This window comes from Oryx dammah, unplaced genomic scaffold (assembly GCF_014754425.2).
Source record: "Oryx dammah isolate SB20612 unplaced genomic scaffold, SCBI_Odam_1.1 HiC_scaffold_15, whole genome shotgun sequence".
Classification (NCBI taxonomy): Eukaryota; Metazoa; Chordata; class Mammalia; order Artiodactyla; family Bovidae; genus Oryx; species Oryx dammah.
Genome location: NW_024070199.1, coordinates 43,640,648 through 43,660,706, shown reverse-complemented (window position 1 = coordinate 43,660,706; position 20,059 = coordinate 43,640,648). Strand labels below are relative to the sequence as shown.

Below are 20,059 nucleotides of genomic sequence, written 5' to 3'. Positions count from 1 at the left end.
TGCCCTGGGAGATGAGGGAGATAGCTCTGGCCTCCTCTGTTCTCCCCATTCTTCCTCCCACCCACCCCACCCCAAACACACCACTGCCCACATGGGCCTGTCACGAGATACCTGGGAACTGTGAGGAGACTGGAAGCGGTAATGCGAGGCCAGACTCCTCGTGTAACCAGAGAAAGAGTGGACTGACAAGCTTTATCGTCAAATTGAAAATGGTATGAAAATGTTTTTTATTTCTGAGTACAAAGCGAGACACTATTAAGACCATGAAAAACGGGCCAGAGAAGCACAGTGAAGACTCTCTCTGGCCTGGTGCCCGGGGCTCCAGTGCAGTGCTGGTGAGGCGCCGGGGCCGCAGCAGGCTCAGGCTGCTTACAGGGCGCGTGAGGCCGGCCGACCGCCAGCCCCATCGGGGGGCTCTGGGCACCGAGGACTGAGTCTACTCCCGGCCTTTGGGGCAGGGGGGCCCACTGGTTCTCTGGAGGGCCTCAGGAATGAAATGGCGGGGCTGGGGGGATGAGGCAGACAGGAGTGCGAGAGGGAGGGAGCCTGAGCCTTTCTGCACTGGGAAACTCTGTTTTTTACATCTGTGGCTTCAAGTGTGTGTTTCAGGCAGCAGTTGCGAATGAAGCTAGGGTACTATTGCCCGCAAAGGCACCTTCAGTCTCTACCATATCCCCAAATATGGAGAAAATCTTGAGCCCTTGGAGAAGTGGACATGGGTCGGAGACTTAAGGCTGTAGGCACTGAGGCTGTAGTGACAGGAGCCTGCGGCCTCCTCCTAAGAGGACTGTGAACAGATTGGCAGGACTGAGGGGCGCTCGCCCCGGGAGGCGCCTCTGCTTGTGTCTAAGGGGGCAGGGGCACGCTTTGGGGCTCACGCCTCGCCCTCCTCTCCACTGCTGTCCACGCTGGCCTGCCTCACAATCTTCTGGTGCCTGGGTGTGGACGCACAGCCGGCCTCCCCCTGCTCCTGGAAGGCCCGGGTCCGGCTGGCCACCAGGGCGGCGCTGTTGAGGGCCACCACAGACTGGCGGGACTTCAGGGCAGGCCAAGGCCCCCTGCGGACCTGCCGGCCTCCCTTGGTGCTTGAGGGCTGAGGGAAGGGCTGGGGGGGGGTCCTCATCTGAAGATTCTTTTGAAGAGAAAACCTGGAAGAGTGAGACTATAGAGTCAGGGAGGTCTTTCCAGGGCAGGGCTGTGAAAAGGGTAGATGCAGAATGTCTGTTGAATGAATTCAGAAACACTGAGCTACTCACAGGTCAGATTTCCCTAGGAGGGAAGGCAGCACCCCAGGCCTCCTGCCCCCGCTCCTCACCTGCCCCTGTGTGGCCCCAAGAAGCCCTTTTTAGCCCGCCTCTCCTCCTCCTGCCCCCACTGCTTTGTACAGTCCGTCCCGTATGCCCCAAGGGACACACCTTCCAGGCCAGGCCCTGAGATGGGTGCTGGGTGAGGACACCCTGCCTTTAGAAACACTGACACCCCCATCAACCATCTATCCCCACAGCCTTCCACACCCAGCGCCGCCGCCTCCAGGCAGCCTCTCCCAAATGTCCCCGTCCTCTGTGAGACGAGCCGGCTTTCTTTCTTTCCTCCGGGTTAGCCACCTTGGCTGCAAGTCACATGGCGGGGGCAGGGGGTGACTTCCCAAGGCAGAGGCCAGCTTCTGGTCTTAGACTTGTGCCCTGCAGCTCTCAGCAGAGGGAGAGCGCTCAACTATCCAGCCATAACTTTGGTTGTGTGACTGCTGTGACCACTCTGTACCCCCATCCTTCAATGGGTTGCCCCTCTGCTTTGGGAACGGGTGCTGAGGGGTTGTCCACACCCATCTGGGTTCAGCAATTGGTTGCGCAGCTCCTGGCCTGGGGAGGATGCTCCCCCAAGTCTGGGCAGCCTTGAGCCTCAGGAAGCAAGTCCCCTCTTCAGGCTGAGAGCTGCCTGCAGCTGCCAGCCTAGGACTGTTCGGCCGTGGAGCCCGCCAGATGGCCCTGTCCCAAGGCTGTGCTCCCGCTCCTGTGGAGAGCGGAGTCACCTGTCCTCCCTGTGTCTCCTCCACTGCTCCGAGCGGATGAAAAGGAGCAGACCAGGGCATGGCCCGCATGCTCAGGAGCCCCCTGGTCAGGGCCAAGCCAAGCCTCAGTCCTGGACTCTCTTGTCTTCCCGCCATTTGCCCCCTCCTCCTCTCGGGCCCCCACCCTGCCTCAGCCTGGCTCCTCCCATGGCCGCAGCCTCACCTCTGGCAGGTCAGCATCACCGGAGGGGCTGTCCAGCTCGGAGGGTGGCTCCAGGAGGCTGATGGACCTCATGACCCCACGGAGGTTGATACGGGGCCGTGACCCAGGTGCTTCTTTTGGGGCTGCCTGGCTGTCCTCTGACCCCACGACACTCAGCTCCCCACTGCCCCCCGGTTCTGGCTGAAGAGGTGTGAACGGTGTAGCCACCTCGGGGGCCAGGGGCTCCTCTGGGGAGGCCCCACCCGCTTTCTGCTCCCAGATGTGGCTCTGCCGGCTGTGAGGGGGGCCCTGAGTCAGCTTCCTGACCAGCGGCCACCCCCAGCGGCCGCCGCACGCCCCCTTCCCTGTCCCCCACCGCATACCTAGCAGTCAGGATGCCCTGGTAGGTCTGCAGCTGGCGCAGGAAGCCAGGGTTGGGGCGGGCGATGGGCCGGAGCTCCTGCACGTGGCGCAGAGCCTGCTCCAGGCTCCAGCCGTACTGCTTCATGGCGTAGGCGATCACCGTGGCAGCTGAGCGGCTGACGCCCATCTTGCAGTGGACGAGCACACGGGTGCCCTGTGCCCTGTGGAGCCACACGCGGTCAGCTTCCCCTTCCCCATCGGTCCTGTGCCGTGTGGGGGCAGGGCAGCTCGCGGGCTAGCCTCCCAGAGCAGAGGGGAAGGAGGCGAGGGCCCTGAGGGCCAGCAAAGCGGAAGGCAGGGCGGCCTGGCGGTGGGCACCGGCCGCAGAGGGCAGGCGGCTGAGGTGGGGCGGGCGGCGGGGTGGCATGGCCCCACCTGGCGGCCTCCACGAAGCGGTGGGTCTCCTTCCAGTGGGGCAGCAGCTGAGCCGACTCCTCATCCCAGAGGCGCACGTTGTGGTAGGTGAAGCGCTCGGGGTAGAAGTTGTCGATCTCACGGGCCATGTTCAAGATGTGGCTCACCCTGCAGCCCAGGCATGAGCCAGGCTGACCTGGAGCCAGCGCACCCTGGGCACTTAGTGTTCTCTGTGCTGAGGGTCAGGGTCAGGGGTGGAGGTGGTACAGTTGCAGTGGGAAGAGGAGGTGACTTTGACCTTGAGCAAATCGGTTTACCCCACTGGGCTTGAGTACTGTCCCCTCCCCGCCCCGCCTTGCTTCCAGGTAGCTGCAGGCTACAAGTCCTTATCTTATCATCAGAAGTCAGTTAGAGAGGGCTTTTGCGGTTGGGGGTGGGGGCTGGGGGGAGTGGGATGGGGCTGTACTGTGCAGCATGTGGGATCTTAGTTGCCTGAACAGGGCTCGAACCCACACCCCCTGCATTGGAAGTGCAGAGTCTTAACACTGAACCTCCAGGGAAGTCCCCAGAGAAGGGCTTTTGAGCTCAGCTGAGCCTGGCAGGATGTGCACGAGCTAAAACCTATGACCCTTGTCATAGGTTTCCCAAAAGCCCATGGTGGACAAGGGACTGAAATGTCGGGAGCAGGCAGCCGGAGAGGGGCCTTTCCTTCTCCAAGAGACGTGGTCAGGCAGAGAGGGGCTTTTCTGCTTTACAGCTGGGGAGAGGGTAAAGAGGACCAGGGAGCTGCCAGCCTGAGCCCATAGGAGGGGAACAGCCCCAGGGCGGAGCTGGAAGCAGAGTTAGCTGCTGAGAGGGTTCTGGGAGTTTCTGGCCAGGTCTCCCCTTGGGGAAGAGGGAGGGTGGGCAGTCCTGAGAGGGCTCGAAACCCTACCTATTTCTCTGCAGCTCCTCCAGGTTGGCTGCGTTCCACTCTGAGCCCTGGGAACGGGGAGAGTGCGTCATTCGGTCTCTGCTGGCTCTGGCTGTCCCCACCTCCCACCCCCAGCCTGCAGCTCACCAGGTAGAGGTGGGGGAAGATGCGGGACGCCCGGTCTTGCTGGGCCATGAGCAGCAGCATCTGGTTGTCAATGAAGTCGCGGTACTGCTGGAGAGGGCATCCCAGACGCAGCTCCAGGGCCTGGCGGATCTGCAGGCAGGCGGGTGAAGCGAGGCTGGGGTGCCTTGCACGGTTCCTTCACCCCACCCTCCCCTCTGGGGCCTCTGAAGTCAGTACTGCGTCCCATCACAGCAGAGAAGCTGAGGCCAAGCATGTGGGAACAGCTCAGACAGGAGGAGCGCTAAAGGGAAGGCTCCACCAGGGGACCACTCTGGCGCCCAGCCGGAGGGCCCCCACCCAGGGCCCAGCTCCCCCCTCATCCCCACACCCGGCCCACCTCTTTGGAAGTGACGTTGTCCAGGTCACTGGTGTCCAGCACCTCCCACAGCTCGCCCCGGATCGCCTGCTCCATCTGCTCCTGCTCTGAGGGCCTGGGACCCAAGCCTGTCAGTGCAGGGCCCCTTCCCCTCTCTGCCGCGGCACCTCCCCCCAAGCCCCCTCCCCGGACTGACCGGCTGGGCTCCACGCAGGGAGGCCGCAGAGACTCCAGGTCGGCCATGGCCATCCACTCGTTGAGGCAGCTCTGGTCAGAGCTCAGTCTGTCCTGGTAGTGGCTGACCCAGGCAAGGGCACTGCCCCCTGGCACAAGACCACTGCTGAGAGCCGCCTCACAGGCCTGGTGCAACACCTGGAGTGTGGCCCTGGGACAGAGGGGAGGCTGGGTCACACGGTCCTCCCAGAGGCCCTCCCCAGACCCTGCAGCCACGGTGGAGCCACACCCCTTACCACATGGTCTGAATGGAGACAGGCTTGAAGATCCGACTCTGACCCCCGGACGTCACGCTGAAGCCCCTGTGGGAGACCCGGTGAGGTGGGACCTGGCTCTAGAACAGCACCTCTGAGAGGGCTACCCACTAGCCACCTCACCAGGCTGGTCCTCAGAATATATACACATCGTCTGAGCTTCAAAATAAGCCGTTTGCAGACGTGGGGCAGCTGAGGCCCAGAGAAGTTGGGTGACTCGCCCAGGCTCACACGGTGGATCTCAGGTGGAGCTGAGAGTAGGCCCAGCCTGGAGTTCTGCAGGTGCTCCCAAGTACCGACCCCCCGGGCAGACATCGTACTTGGTTATTTCTCCCTCTGGCCCCTCCCCTTCCTTTCCTCCAGGTGCTACCTCTTACCCGTCTCCATCTAGGTACACCTGGGTGTCACTCCAGAGAGGCAGGACCAGGCCGAGGGTACAGCTGGGGGAGCTGGCGGGGACAGAGGGCGAGGTCCATCAGCACCAGCGCCTCCCCACCAGGCCCTCCTGTTCCTCCTCCCCCTGCCCCCACCTGCTGTCAGGGAAGTCCACGCCCAGAAGGACCGTCTCATCCTGGCTCAGGCTTTCTCTGGTGGAAACCACCAGCAGGTAGCGGAGCCGGGGGGCCCGAGCCGCCTCCAGCTGGGCTGCCTGGGGAAGATGGGAAGGAAGAAGCCTGGGGTCACAGTAGCCCAGGGGCCCTGTTCTCCCCACCCCCACCCGACACATATCCGCGTCAGGAACAGATCTCCACCTGCTCCCCCCCAGATACCAGATCAGTGGTTACAGTATAGTGGTTCCCAGCTTTGGGATTTCATGGTCCATTAAAATGTTTAAAAAGAGCTTTCTCAAAGGGGATATATGTGGGGGAAAAAAGGGGAGCGTGGGCATGACATCACCCCTGTTTTTTTTCCTGCTAGGAAGGAAGTTTAAAAAACACCTTTCCAAAAAAAAATTAAAATAAAATAAATAAAAAGAAAAAATAAAAAACACCTTTCCAGTTGCCATTACCATAATTTGATTCAAGAAATGTTTGTTACCAAAGAAATATTAGGGACCCAATCTCACAATAAAGGGTGGTGCTTCCGTGGAATTAATTCTGCCTTAGAAGACTGACTGTGTCTCGTTTTTCCCATCTTGCTGTAGACAGTGAGATATTCCACAGGCATCCAGGAATTGGTTCTCACTTTGCCGCCTGTGTCCCATCCTCACGGGGGCCCTTCCGGGACACCAGCCCCCGGTGGGCGCTCAGCAGGCCCCCCTGAGCACCAGTCCCTTTGTGGGCACCTCACATGGTCAGGAAGGTCTTGTGCTGGCTGAACAGAAACCCGCCTCTGGGTAATTCCCCGCTCTTGGTCCTAATCTTGCCCTATAGGCTCAGGTGGGACAAACCTCCCCATCCTTTCCCAGCTCTCTCCAGAGACCTGAAGACACCATCTCGGCCTGTTCAAACAACTCTAGCTGAAACAGCAGAGTCGTCGCGGTTTGGGTAACCTCTACGCTCCCCAGGGTGCCCCCTGCCCTCACATCACTGCTCTCCAAACACACACGGGCTCTGCTCCACTCTCTCCTCCCACCTGAGGAGTGGCTCTCTCCCCTTTCAGGGGACCAGAGGACTCTGGACGGGGCCTCACCAGGCGGATGTCATCCTGTGGCCTCAGCAGCTCCACCATGAGGTGCAGATGTTGACTCTGCTCCTGCTTGCTGGGACTCGGGGGCCCATGCCCATTGTCTGTCTGGTCCCCGTGGGGCTGCCCTTCCCCGGGGGGCTCCTCCGCTGGCTCTGGGCTGGGCCTGGAGGCATCTCCATCATCCCCTCCATCCTGCAGTCCCAGGACAGCCCCTCGGAGTACTGCAAAGCTCTGCCTGGAAGGGGAGCAGGGGGAAAATGACATCGTGACGGCCCATCCCACCCCTCAGGACAGGGGAGTCAACCCCCCCAGAACCACCTGGAGGATTTGTTAAATCAGGTGTTGGCCCCCTTCCCCAAAGAGTCAGTGGGCCTGGAGAGGAGACCTGAGAAGGTGCATCCCTACCCAGTTCCCAGGTGATGCCACCTCAGTGCTTTGGGAACCACTGCCTTGGCGGCTCTCAAGCCTCGAGCCAACTTTCCCTTCCCATCTGCCTAACTCAATAAATAACTGTGAACTTGGTGGGGCCCCAGGAGTCCTCAGGCCCTGCCATTGGCCAGAGCCAGGGCCAGGGCCAGGATAGTGGATGAAGGAGCTTCAACTGACTGGGGGAAGAGGGAAGCAAAGGCAGCCAGCTGTGCCCACTAGCAACTCTGTCCCCACATACTAAGCAGTTGGCTTTGGCTGCAAGTCCTCCCAGAGGGCAGTGGCCAAGCCTAGTGGCTGGATGGAGGTGTGTGTGTAGGGAGAGGCGCTCACCTTCGCTGGAGCCGGCTTCTGCGCTGGGACACCTGGTCCTGCTGAGAAGGCAGCCCCCAGGGCAGAGTGAAGTGGTGGGAAAGGACTCCTCCCCAGGTTCAGGGTGCTGGGGTTGGGGGTGCAGGGATCCGCCCCCCTCCCTCGTACCCCCCCCCCCGGCCCCGCCCACGCAGTGGGGAAAGGAACCAGAAAGGGTGTCAGATCCTTTTCTGTTCCAGTCTACTTTCCACGTGGAGACACTGGCGGAGCCGGGCCCAGGTCCAGGCCGGCAGCCAGAGGTAAGGGAAGGGGAGCGCTGCTGGAGATGCCTGAGGGTTTGGCCCAGGTCTGGGCCCAGGGCAGGGTAGGGCCTCCGCAGGCGCTCGGGGCTCCTGATCTTGCCTTGGTCCGAGTTCCCGGTTGCCTCAAGATCTCCCCCAAGCCGCTCCAGCCTGAGATGTGAAGGCCCCCTCCGCACACCCCCAGGCTTGAGGGGAGGCTGCCCGTGGGCAGCAAGCACTCCTCCAGGCCCAACTGGCAGCCAACTGCGTGGGCAGGACCACAGCCAAGCCAGACTCACCGTGGGCCCCACAGGCGTGGAGTGGCCGCTGGCCGGGGGCGAGCGGCTTACTGTGACCAGGGCCATAGGGCCAGGCCGGGGGCCCCTGGGCCGATACGGCGCGGCGCCCTCCCTCGTCGCCCCGCGGACAGACGGTCCCTGCCCCTCAGGACCAGGAAGGAGAGTCCGGCGCCACCAGGGCCTGGCACCTCCTCGGGGCGGACCTTAAAGGGCCAGACACCCGCCCAGCCCGGCCTGCGGAGCCGGCACTCAGTGGCCACCGCCCCTCCCTCCGCGTCTCCGCCTCGCCCCCGCCCCTCAAAGCACGTTGGGGGCGGGGCCGGGGGCGGGGCGCAGGTGAGGCTCCGGGCCCCAGCGGCGGGAAAAGGCAGCCTACGCAGCGCTCCAGGATTCGGTCCCTCCTCCCAGGAGGCGCCCCAGCACCAGTCCTCGGCTCCGCCCGGCTGGGTCACCTGAGCTGTGCTCTGGGCCTCAACCATCCTGTTACCCCGCAGAGGTGGAGCCTAGGGAGGCAGGGATGAGGACCCAGGTCTTGGAGAGGACCAGACACGGTGGGTCTTAAGTGGAGGGCACCCCAGACTTATTTCTTTTTGCTGGTTGGTCTTGGCACTTCCACTCGGCTTCAGGGGATGTCAGGCTGGATTTAGAACGAACCCACAGGCTCACAAGGGGTCCTCGGGGCCACCTTGGAGGTAAGCTGGGCAGGGCTGAGCAGGTTCAGGGCCGCGGTAGAGGGAAGTGACTCGTCTAATGTCGCTGTAGTCGAACCTGCCAGGGTAGGTAGGGGCAGGAACCCAGGCCTGGGCACCGCCTCCGAGCCACCTGGAGAACCAGCCTCTGCCCTTTCCGAATTCCAGGAAAGCCCGGGTCTCCAGCAGGTGGGACGGGGCTCAGGGGAAGTGATGTTCACGGAGCACCTACCCAATGAGGGTGCTTGACACCTGCCAGCTCATCTTACCCTCCCAGCAGCCCTGAGTGTTGGAGGGGGTCTCATTTAAAGCTGAGGAAACAGGCCAAGGGGGCCACGGTCAGGATTCAAATCCAAGACCTAAGGCCATTACCCACAGTGTCTCACCTTGGTAACCCCCACCAGGCCCCCCACCCCCACCCCACACTGAGCAGAGCAAGCCTGCTGCTGAGGGTCTCTTTATTTCCATCTCGGTCGCAAGGCCAGCTCCCCCCTCTAGGGCTCCAGGCCCCTGAGCCCAGCAGCTGAGTGTTTATAAATAAATAAATTACAAAAGTGGATGGGGGAGCAGCCCAGACGCCCTCCCGAGGGCAGGGGATCAGTGCTCAGTGCTCAGTGAGCGAGAGCTGCAGGATCCGCTGTAGGTCTTCCTCCTCCTGCTGCCCCCGGCGCTCCAGCTCCTCCTGCTCCCGAGAGGACAGCTCCAGGGCCAGGCGAAGCTGCTCCTCAAAGCTGGGGGGGGGCCGGGGTTGGGGGCGTCCTGTGCGGGGAGCCCGGACCCCCGGGCTCTGTGGACATCCTCAGGCTTTCCTGGAGGGCCCTTCCAGGCCAGGCATAAGAGGGGAGAGCAGACCCGTGAGCGCTAAGGCTGGGGAGGGGACCAAGGGCTGGGCCACGGCTGTGGAGGGCGCACATAAGGGCAGGGAGGCTGGGACGGGAAGACCGGAGAGAAGAGACATGGCAGGGTCCTGTCTCCCCAGGCTTCGTGCCTGCTGCCCTCGCTGGTGGGCAGCCCTGAAGATGGGGCGTGGCCTCAAAGAGGGTGTGGGGTCCTGGGGCCAGCACCTCCCCGCTCCCTACTCCCCACCAGCCAAGAGCCCCCCAGGGCTGGCAGGACCCGTGAGCCAGGGCAAATGAGACCTGGCCCTGGTAGGTCCCAGCGAGCTCACCGCTCCAGCTGAAGCTGCTCTTCGTAGGCTGTGGCCTGGGCATGGTGGACACCAGGCCGGGTGTTGGTCAGGGCTTCCCAGACAGTCACCTGCAGCAGCCAGAGCCCCGAGCTGTCACCTCTGCCACCCAGGCCCACGCCCAGGGCCCGGCCCGGCCCGCATCCCACCTGCTCCACCTCCGTGCCCGCCTCCAGGAGGCTCTGCTGGATGGCAAACTGCAGCAGGTCATCATCCTCGTCACGCAGGGGCTCGCTGCGCTCCGCGCCCAGTACGCTGTACCCCTCGGGCACCTCGAACACGGCGGGGTCCACCTCACAGGGGAAGGGGCTCCCTGGGCGCAGCAGAGGGGTCATGCTCAGCCCCCCTCCCTGGCACACAGAGGCAGGCAAACCTCACGGCCCCACGCCCGCCCTCAGCGGTACCTGAAGTTGTGACAGCAGAGCCGGGCGCCGGCACCCACACCGAGCTCAGGGGCTCATCGCAGCCACACAGGTTGCTGAAGGTGATGCGGGCGTTGAGCACGTGGAAGAGGGGGATCTCTGTGAGGAGACCTGCAGCCTGAGCCAGCCCTGCCGCCACTCCCCTGGGCGGGAGGGTGTGGGGGGGGCGGCGGCGGTGCTGCCTGGGACCCTCCTGCTGCCCCAAGCACCCTCTCACCAATCTTGACTGGGAAGCCAGGCGGAAGGCGCAGGGTGATGAAGTCACGCAGCTTGGCAAAGTGAGCGTTGCTGATGGCCATCAGGTCAATGATGGGCGTCACCTGGTCCCCCAGGGACAGCGGGTGCTCCTCACTCAGCCACAGCGTCGCCTTGAACCTGCCCGGCCAGCCGCAGGATGTGGGTCAAGGAACCTCTGGTGGCCCCTCTGCTGAGACCCACCTACTCTGCCTCTAGGCATGCTGTCTGCTTGCCTGGGGGCCCTCTCTGCTCAGCGGCCCCTGCCTGCTTACCCTGGGAGCTTATGTCCTTCTGGACCTACAGCCCAGGCTGTCCCCAGGCCCCAGGCCCAGCCTGGCCCATCCTCCTCAGCCCACAGCCAGCACCTTGCATGTCATTTCCTCTGGGGTCCAGCATCCCCCCCCACCCCACCCCACACACAGTTTAGGACTGTACCACTAGGGTCACATCCCAGCCCCTGGCTGAGGGAGCCCACGTGAAGCTCCAGGTAGAGTACAGGGCCCATGGGAAATTCTAGAACTCACAGCTTATCAGGGCCTCCCAGCACCTTGTGAGCGGCTGGTCAAATGCGACTGTTCTCATTTTACCGAGGGGGATCTAGACTCTCAGAGGGGAAGATGATTCCTCGGGCCCCAAAGCCAGGAGGTGTGAGAGCCCCTCGTGCCTCTCCCCTCTGCCACAAGCTGGCCCCCAGCAGGTACTCATTCAATTGAACAGAAAGCCATCCATTCATTCACCAGGAAGAGTGACCAGGCCTCTAAACAAAGCCCCAAGCTGGATGCTGAGGACCATGGTAGCCAAAGCCAGGCCTCTGCCCCCAGGGAATAGTCTAGAAGGCAGCTGGCTGGGTGAACGGTCCCTCCACTGCAGGGGGCCCCGTGTGTAAGAGGAATCTACAAGGGCTTGGGGGCACACAGGGGAGCCTGCAACCAGCCCTCAGACCTCACCTTTGTACTTTGCTGGACATCTCAATAGGGCGGCCGATGTTTCTCGACTCCAGGCTGAAGTTGGGGTCAAAGTATTCATCGGGGGAAATGGCTGTGGGGTTTGTAGGGCTGGCTGCCTGCTGCACAGGAGCCTGCGTGGGCCCCAGGACTAGGCTTAGTGCTCCGGAGGCGCTGGCCTGGCCCTGCCCAGTGGCCCCTGCCAGCCAGCCCCCAGCACCCACCCCCCAGCCCTGGCTCACCCCATTGTGGGAGGAGTGCTGCTGGGCCATGCCAAGGAAGGACTGGAATGGAGTCTTCCCCCCTAAGGAGAAGGGGTGGAGGCCATCAGGGGACCTGGGGCCACTGCCCCCAGACAGCCCACACCCACCTTCCACCCTGGGAGCCTCCTGGGTAGTGGGAGGCAGAGCAGATGGGAATGGGGATGCCTCCCAGCTTGGCCCAGACACTCTGGCCCTGATCCCACACAAGGGTGATCCCCCCCATACGGTGTGACTGGGCAGCGGGTAGGCGCACCTGGGTTTACCTTTGATCCTCGCCTTGTCCTGATCAGAGAGGTGCTCCGTGCGTGTGCGTGTCACCAGCTCCACGTTGGTGGCACTGTACACCTGGGGAGCAGGGGGGACACGGGGAGCTGGGGGCTCGGAGCCTGTTCCCCACATTTAGCCTCACTAGCACAGGACCCAAGGCTTCCTGTCTCCAGGGACAGGTGAGATCTCGCTCCCTGCAGTGGAGGCAGTGGGGTTTGAACCCCAGGGAGTCACTAATGAGGGGAAACACTCCTCGCTTCATCTTGGCAATCCAGGTGGGGGGTCTGTGCTGTGGGTGATCCCTGTGGGCTCAGCAGGGGCCACCCGGGGCTTCTGGAGCCCGGGGACTGCTCAGTCTGTCCCTCCACATGGGGTGGATGCGGAGAAGGGGCAGAGCTCCTGGGCCTTGTCTCCTACCCCAGCCCCTACCACTAGGCTCTCCTGCCTTGGCCTCGTAGCCGCTAACGGTTTCCATCTTCTCAGACCGCCAGCCCCAGATACCACATTTGTTCCTGAAACAGACCAAAGAGGAGCTCATGAGGACTCACACCCCCTCAACTCTGGCCAAAGTCGTCCCTTCCAAAGACCCCCCTCCAGTTAGCCTTCCCGCCGTGAAACACACAAGAACCTTGAAGAGGCTGCCTGGACAGCTTGGACAAATGAACAGAGGATTAAGAACAAGGAAGTACTGGGGAATTGTTCACTTTTGCTAAGTGTTGGGGCTCAATTTAAAAACATCTTTATCTGTTACAGTCATGTACAGATGCATGTACTGTTGATAAGGCATCTGGGATGTGCTTTAAAGGAAAAGAAAAAAGGAAAAAAGTGTGGAAGAGTAGATTCAACAAGATTGGCAAAATGTTGGGAATTCCCTGGTGGTCCGGTGGTTAGGACTCAGTGCTTCCACTGCAGGGGGCATGGGTTCGATCCCTGGTCAAGGAACTAAGATCTCGCATGCCACAGCACAGCCAAAAAAAAAGCAAAATGTTGATACATGTTAAAGTTTGAGTGATGAGTACATTATACTAGTCTGTGTGCTTTAAATTTTCCACAATAAAAATTTAAAAATATGTCTGACTCAATAATAGTTGAAGACTTTATAACCCCACCTTCAAGAAGGGAAAGAACGCGGAGACAGATCAACAAGGAAACAGAAGACTTGACCACGCTATAAACTAGACTTGATAGATGTCCTTAGGACACTTCACCCAACAGCAACAGAATACACATCCTTCAGGACAGACTATATGCTCGGCCATGAAAGAAACCTCAACAAAACTGAAAGGAAAGCAATTATACAAAGTATGTTCTCCAACTCCAGGAGTTGGTGGTGGACAGGGAAGCCTGGCGTGCCGCAGTCCATGGGGACGCAAAGAGTAGGACCCGACTGAGCAACTGAACTGACAGACTGATGTTTTCCAGTCACGACTGAATGAAATTAGAATTAAAAACAGAAAAAAAAAATTGGGAACTCATGAACATGTGAAAAGTAACTCACTCTTAAAGGATCAATGCATCAAACGATAAAAGTAAAATCAGAAAATACTGTGAGATGGATGGAAATGAATATACAACATATCAAAACTTGTGGGACACAACTACATCAATGCTCACAGGGAGATGTAGAGCTGTAACCTAATCTTCCATAGTGAGACACTGGGAAAATAGCAAACTAAGCCCACAGCAAGCAGAAGGAAGGAAATAACAAATATCAGAGTGAGAAATAATGAAGGACAGGAAAACAATAGAGAAAACTGATTCAACCAAAAGCTGGTTCTCTGAAAAGATCAATGGAATTGACAGGAAAAGAGAGAAGACTCAAATTACCAGAATCAGAAAGAGAGGGCATTACCACTGACATTACAGAAATAAAAAGGATTATTAATTAATTAATTATCGCTCAGTCGTGTCCGACTCTTTGCAACCCCATGGACTGTAGCCTATCAGGCTCCTCTGTCCATGGGATTTTCCAGGCAAGAGTGCTGGAGTGGGTAGAACAATATGTTGAAAAATTGTACCCCAACAAATTAGATAATTTAGATGAAATGAACAAATCCTAGAGACACCTAGAGCTTTCCTGGTGGCTCAGATGGTAAAGAGTCTGCCTGCGGCATGGGAAACCGAGATTCGATTCCTGGGTCAGGAAGAATCCCTGGAGAAGGAAATGGCAAACCTCTCCAAAATTCTTGCCTGGAAAAATCCCATGGATGGAGGAGCCTGGCAGTCTACAGCCCATGGGGTCCCAAAGGGTTGGACACGACTGAGTGACTTCACTTTCACTTTCAGAGAGACCCAAACTACCAATACTAACTTAAGAAATAGACAATCTAATAGATTTGTAATGAGAAAAGGGATTGAAGTAGTAAAAATAAAAATAAACAAAAAAACTACCCAGAGTAAAGCCCAGCCCAGACAGTTTCACCAAAGAATCCCACCACACTTTTAAAGAAGAATTAATACCAATTATTCACAAACTTTTACAAAAAATAGACTAGGAGGTGACATGCCTAACTCATTCTGAGGCATTGCCCAGATACTAAAGCCAGACAAAGATGGTACCAAAAAACTATAAAACATTGTCTCTTACAAATATGGACACAAAATACTAGCCAACCAAATCTAGCAATATATGAAAAGAATTATACATCATGACAAAGCTAAATTTATCCCAGAGATACAGGATTGGTTCAACATCAGATTGAGGGCAGGAGGAAAAGGGGCGACAGAGGAGATGGTTGGATGGCATCATCGACTCAATGGACATGAGTTTGAGCAAACTCTGGAGACAGTGAAGGACAGGAAAGCCTGGTGTGTTCCAATACATGGAGTCACAAACAGTGGGGCACGACTGAGTGACTGAACAACAACACAAATCAACAGAATAAAAATAAAAGTCATACGGTCACATCAATACACATAGAAAAAGCATTTGACAAACCTCAAACCCTTTCATGACAAAAACACTCAACAAACTAGGAACAGAAGGGAACTTCCTCCACCTGATAAAGGGAAGCCTACAACTAACCTCATACTAAATGATGAAAGACTGACCTTTTCCCCTAAGCTCAGAAACAAGATAAAGATGTCTGCTCTTGCCACTCCCATTCAACATTCTACTGGTAGTTCCAGACAAAGCAATTAGACAAGAAAAAGAAATAAAAGGGATTTGGGTTGGAAAGGATGTAGTAAAACTATTAACAGATGACATGATCTTACATATAAAAAATCATGAGGAATCCACTAAAAACCCTTTAGAACTAAAAAAATGAGTCTGACAAGGTTGCAGGATATAAGATCAGTATACAAAATTCCATTATGTTTTTATAGATTTGCAATGACCAATTGAAAATGTAATTAAGAAAATAATCTATAGTAGCATCAAAAAGAATAAATTAGGATAAATTTATTTACTCTAAGTGCAAAACACTCTGAAAACTACAAAACATCACTGAAAAAAAATTAAAGATCTAAAATGGGAAAATAACCTATGTCCATGGCAGAAGTCTTAACATTATTAAAATGGCACTATTCTTCAGACTATTTTACAGATTCAACACAAACACTATCCCACCTGACTTCTTTGTAGAAACAGATAAATTGAGTCTGGAATCCATATGAAATTGCAAGGGACCCACACAGAATACTTAAAATAATCCTGAGAAAGAAGAACAAAGTCAGAAAACTCATATGTTCTGATTTCAAAAACTTATTACAAAGCAATGTGTGATTAATAAGATAGTGTGGTACTAGCATAAAGAGAGTCATACAGATCAGTGGAATAGAATTGCGAATATAGAAACAAACCCATTTGTCTCTGGTCAACTGATTTTCCCACAAGGGTGCCAAGACCATTTAATGGGAATTAATAGTCTTTTGAACAAATAGTGCAGGGAGAAGTAGACAGTCACATACAAAAGAGTGACGCTGAACCCTCACCTCTCACCATCTACAAATATTAATTCAAAATATATCAAAGAGCTAAGTGTGAGAGCTAAAACCAGAAAACTTTCAGAACAAAACATAAGGGAAAATCTTCATGACTTTGGATTTGACAACAAAGTATTGTTAGATATAAAACTAAAAGCACAAGCAACCAAAGGAAAAATAGATAAACTGGACTTCAGGAAAATTAAAAACTTTTGTGCTTCAAAGGACACCCTCAAGAAAGTGAAAAGACAACCCACAGAATGGGAGAAAATGTTTGCAAATCAGATACTTGATAAGGGATTTATATCCAGAATACCTGAAGAACTTTTGTAAGTCAATATTAAAAAGATAACCTGATTTGTAAAATGGGCAGAGGATCTGAATAGACACTTCTCCAAAGAACGTACACAAATGGTCAACAAGCACGTGAAAAGTTGCTCAGTGTCATTAGTCATTAAGGAAATGTAAATCAAAACCACAACGAATAGCACTTCGTACCCACCAGGATGGTGATAACCCCCAAATAAAGAAATGAATGAGTGGTAAGTGATGGTGAGGATATGGAGAAACTGAAACCCTCATATACTGTTGATGGGGATGTAAAATGCCACAGCCCCTTCAGTGAATAGTCTGGCGGCTCTTCACACTGAACATCTGTGTTTAATTAGCACACGACCTAGCAATTCCACTCCTAGGTAAATACCCAAGAGAAATGAAAACATACGTCCACACAAAAACTTGTACACTTATGTTTAGGGCAGCATTATTCATAGTCTAATAGTCAACAGTCAAAAGGTGGAAATAATCCTTAGGACCGTCAATGGACGGATGAATAAACAAAATGTGGGGTATTCATACAATGGATCTGGCCGTGAAAAGGAATGAAGTCATTACATGCTACAGCTTGGATGAGCCTTGAAACCATTATGCTAAGCCAAAGAGGCCAGTGACAAAAGACTGCATATATTGTCTTATTCTATTCATATGAAGATCCAGAACAGGGAAATTTATGGAGACAGAACGTAGATTAACTGGGGGCGGGGATGAGGGGATGGGAGTTGATGAAAGGGGACAGGGTTTCTTTTTTGAGGTAACAAAAATGTTCTAAAGTTGGATGGTGGTGCTGGTTACATACATGTGAATATACTAAAGACCAATGAATTGTACACTTAAAACAGGTAAACTGTATGGAATATAAAATTATCTCAAGAAAGCTGTTTTTTTTTTTTAAGTGTTTCTGAAGTCTGCTTTGGAACTGGGGTATATGTTGTTGTGATAGGCTCCTCGCCCACTCACAAAGGACCCTGGCCTAGACACACCTGCACTCCTGAGAAGCCAGCTCTGGTACAAACAGCTGCCCTGGACCACAGCCTCAATCCTTGTCTCATGGGAAAGCATGTGAGGTCAGAAGTCAGGAAACTGGGGACACGCTGACCTAGCCTCCTCCCCCGGAGACAGCTGCTAGTACAGACAGGCTTGCAGGGGCTTGAAGGTGTCACAGGTCCCAGACTGGCAGGTGGTCCAGGAGTCACTGGGCCTGCAGTGACCCCCACCCCCAACGCCCCATCCAAGCGGCCTTTGCCGGTGGCTCAGCCTCCCAGGGGCCTGAACTGGAGCCCTGCCCGCGGCGTGGCCAGGCCCCCAACTGACCTCTCGAAGGCCACGTTGCGAGTGTCCAGGTGGGTGGAGACGATGGGAGAGGTGAGGCGACTGGCCACGTGCTCCTCGCTGGGCCGCATGGCGGCCAGCAGCACTTCGGGCTCGTGCAGCGCGAGCCCCAGAGTCTCCGTGTGCACCACCTGTCGGTCGTGGTCGACCTCCATCACCAAGGCTCCAGCCTCTGCGCACCAGCAGGGGGGTATGAGGGTGACCGATTAGTGTGAGGCCCAGACGGCAGCTGCAGGGCCCACCCCAAGACCCCTCAGCCGCCCACTGCTGCCAGCTGTGGCCTCAGGCTCTGGGTCCCCCCACCCCACCTCCATCAGACAAAGGACGGCACTGTCCTCACAGGAAGGCCCGGGACCCTGGTTTGCCACAGGCTGGCGGGGACCGCCCCCCGCCCCCTGAGCTCACCCTGGCCCTTGAAGATGAAGCTCCTCCGGCCACGCTGCCAAGTCATGTGCTCGAAGCCCAGGAGGCTGGTGTCCACCCGCAGGCTCTCACCCCGCTTCCACACACGGTACACGTCACTCGGGCACATCTTGGACACCAGGGGCACTGCGGGGGGGTCACGGAGGTCACTGGCGCACTTTCCCCCAGGCCCCACCCTAGGCCCCCTGGGGGCCAAGAGGTAGGTCCCCACTCACCCCAGCTGGTGAACTCCCACTTCATCTCCACGTAGAAGTCGGGGGCCTGGGAGAGACCAGAGTGCCGGTCAGGGCCCTCCCTGCCTGCAGCAGGGCCAGCCCCCGCAGGGCGCCCAGCCCCTCAGCGGGTCTCGATGTGTCTCTGTGGTCCAGTTCACCCCCCACCCCAGCCAAAGGCTGCCCAGCAAAGGGTGGGCCACGTGCGGCCTAAACAGGTCCTCAGGCTATCAGCATCTGCAGGCCTGGGGGCCAGGCTCAAGCCCACCATTTGCCTGCTGGGGGGCCTGAGGGCACTTCTGCCCCCTCTGGGCCCCAGAGTCTTCATCTGAAAAGGGGACACAGTGACTCCCTCTGGGCCTAACTCCTGGGGTGGAGGGTACAAGGCAGCGAACTCTCCCAGCGGGGCACCCCTCCCCCCACCCACCATGTGCTTTGAGAAGGGGGGTCAGGGGTCCAGGTCACATCCGCTACGTTGGATGAAATCTTCCTTCCAGGAAATGTGTGTGGACCGGGAGACCCACCACCTGAAGCTCTGTTGAGATTTCTGGCACATCAGCAGGCTAGTAGTGGGGTTGAGCCTGGTCTCTTGGCCTGCAGATGGTTATCGCCTGAGGACCTGCAGACCTGTTTTAAGGCCCACCCTTTCCTGGGCAGGGTTTGGCTGGGGTGGGGGGTGAGCTGGACCACAGAGACACATCGAGAGGACACATCAGAGAACTTCTACATTGGCAAAGGCTTTCCTCCCCAAGGGCCCACTCTCAGCCACGGGGGCCGGGATGCCCCTCTTTCCTGTCTGACCCTGGGCTGGAGTCCAGAGGGAGGGACCCCACTGACAGGGGTCGGGAAAGCTTGCTGCACAGGCTAGGTGCCCTTCCATGGCCGGGCCTGGCGGGGTGACCCTGCAGAGTGTGTCATGGCCCCCTCCATGACGCCCCACACTCCCCGCCCGGGCCACACCCCCACGCCTGCTGCACCTGGCGGAGCTTGTTGAGCAGTTCCGGAATGCCGGCCAGCCTCTGCATGGCCCTCTGGTAGTCCCGATACTGGAGCACCAGCTGCACCATCTCAGGGTCCCCAGTGCTGACAGCCTCCTGCAGGACTGGGGGCACCTGGCAGCTGAGGGGTGTTCCCTAGAGGCCGGGCCACTCACTCCCCCACACCACCCCCTGCTGCCAGCCTCAAGGAAGCCCCTCTTTGCCTCTGCAGTACCTGCCCAGCCCTGACAGCTCTCTTTGCCCACGTTGGCATTGTGTCGAAGGAGGACTCTCACGGACTCCAGGTTCCCCAGGGACACGGCCAGCTCCAGTGGGGTTCGCCCCCGGGGGTCTTCCTGTTCAATGTCATGCTGGGGGAGATGGGACACAGCAGGGCAAGTAAGGAGAGGCCAGGGCAAGGAGGCCGCGGGGATGAACAGGGGCGGGAGTCACTGCAGACAGGCGGTGGAAATGGCACCAGTGGCCTGAGTGTCCTGGCAAGGGAAGAGAGGGAGGCAGGTGGGAAGGGCTTGCCCACCTCTCCTGCCCTCTGCCAGGGTCAGAGCTGGGGCCCGGTGGAGGGGGGCGTCTGGTCAGGTAGAGATGTAGCCGCTGACGTCAAGAATCAGGACTGGCCTGGGGACCAGGACCAAGCTGCTATTCTCAGCCTGGGCTCAGGGGTGGTGCAGCCCTGAGTTCAGAGGCTGGATGCAGTGCGAAGTGGGGAGATCGGCAGGCCCAGGCCCAGCGCTGGGAGCCCCGAGGCCAGGAGCCCAAGCTCAAGGGGCAGGTGACCTGGACTTCTGGACCTCCGGGGAGAGGGAGCCGGGAGGGCGGCCTCCGGGATGGAGAGCACAGATTTGGGGGTGGGGAGGACAGGAGGACCGCCCCGGGATCCGGTGGACCTCCTCACCTGGCGGCTGTGCAGCGCGGCCTCCAGTTCGCGGTGTCGGTTCGCCCAGACGAGCCGATGCAGCGGGAAGGTGGGACCCGGGCCTGCCATGCTG

The 20,059-nt window shown here is 57.5% G+C and overlaps 2 protein-coding genes and 1 long non-coding RNA gene across 3 annotated transcripts; 1 reads left to right on the top strand and 2 right to left on the bottom strand.

Annotated features, from left to right (window-relative positions):
- Positions 1–874: 874 nt before the first annotated feature.
- SSH3 (slingshot protein phosphatase 3) lies at positions 875–7,976 on the bottom strand. Its single transcript, XM_040256433.1, is given in 15 exon segments — positions 875–1,114; positions 1,116–1,148; positions 2,232–2,505; positions 2,594–2,794; positions 3,009–3,155; positions 3,922–3,968; positions 4,048–4,176; positions 4,424–4,517; positions 4,599–4,787; positions 4,873–4,938; positions 5,268–5,339; positions 5,421–5,539; positions 6,523–6,754; positions 7,279–7,316; positions 7,838–7,976. Coding segments are annotated over 15 exon segments (1,947 nt in total). The 5' UTR covers positions 7,904–7,976.
- Positions 7,977–8,175: 199 nt separating this feature from the next.
- LOC120874767 lies at positions 8,176–12,895 on the top strand. The gene is made up of 2 exons (XR_005723703.1): positions 8,176–8,388; positions 12,329–12,895. It is a non-coding gene; the product is annotated as an uncharacterized LOC120874767 (long non-coding RNA).
- ANKRD13D (ankyrin repeat domain 13D) lies at positions 8,968–20,059 on the bottom strand. The gene is given in 16 exon segments (XM_040256432.1): positions 8,968–9,265; positions 9,267–9,345; positions 9,695–9,783; positions 9,862–10,025; positions 10,117–10,233; positions 10,352–10,509; positions 11,319–11,449; positions 11,558–11,619; positions 11,842–11,923; positions 12,291–12,357; positions 17,423–17,612; positions 17,846–17,989; positions 18,079–18,124; positions 19,053–19,177; positions 19,288–19,423; positions 19,966–20,059. Coding segments are annotated over 16 exon segments (1,815 nt in total). The 5' UTR covers positions 20,056–20,059; the 3' UTR covers positions 8,968–9,130.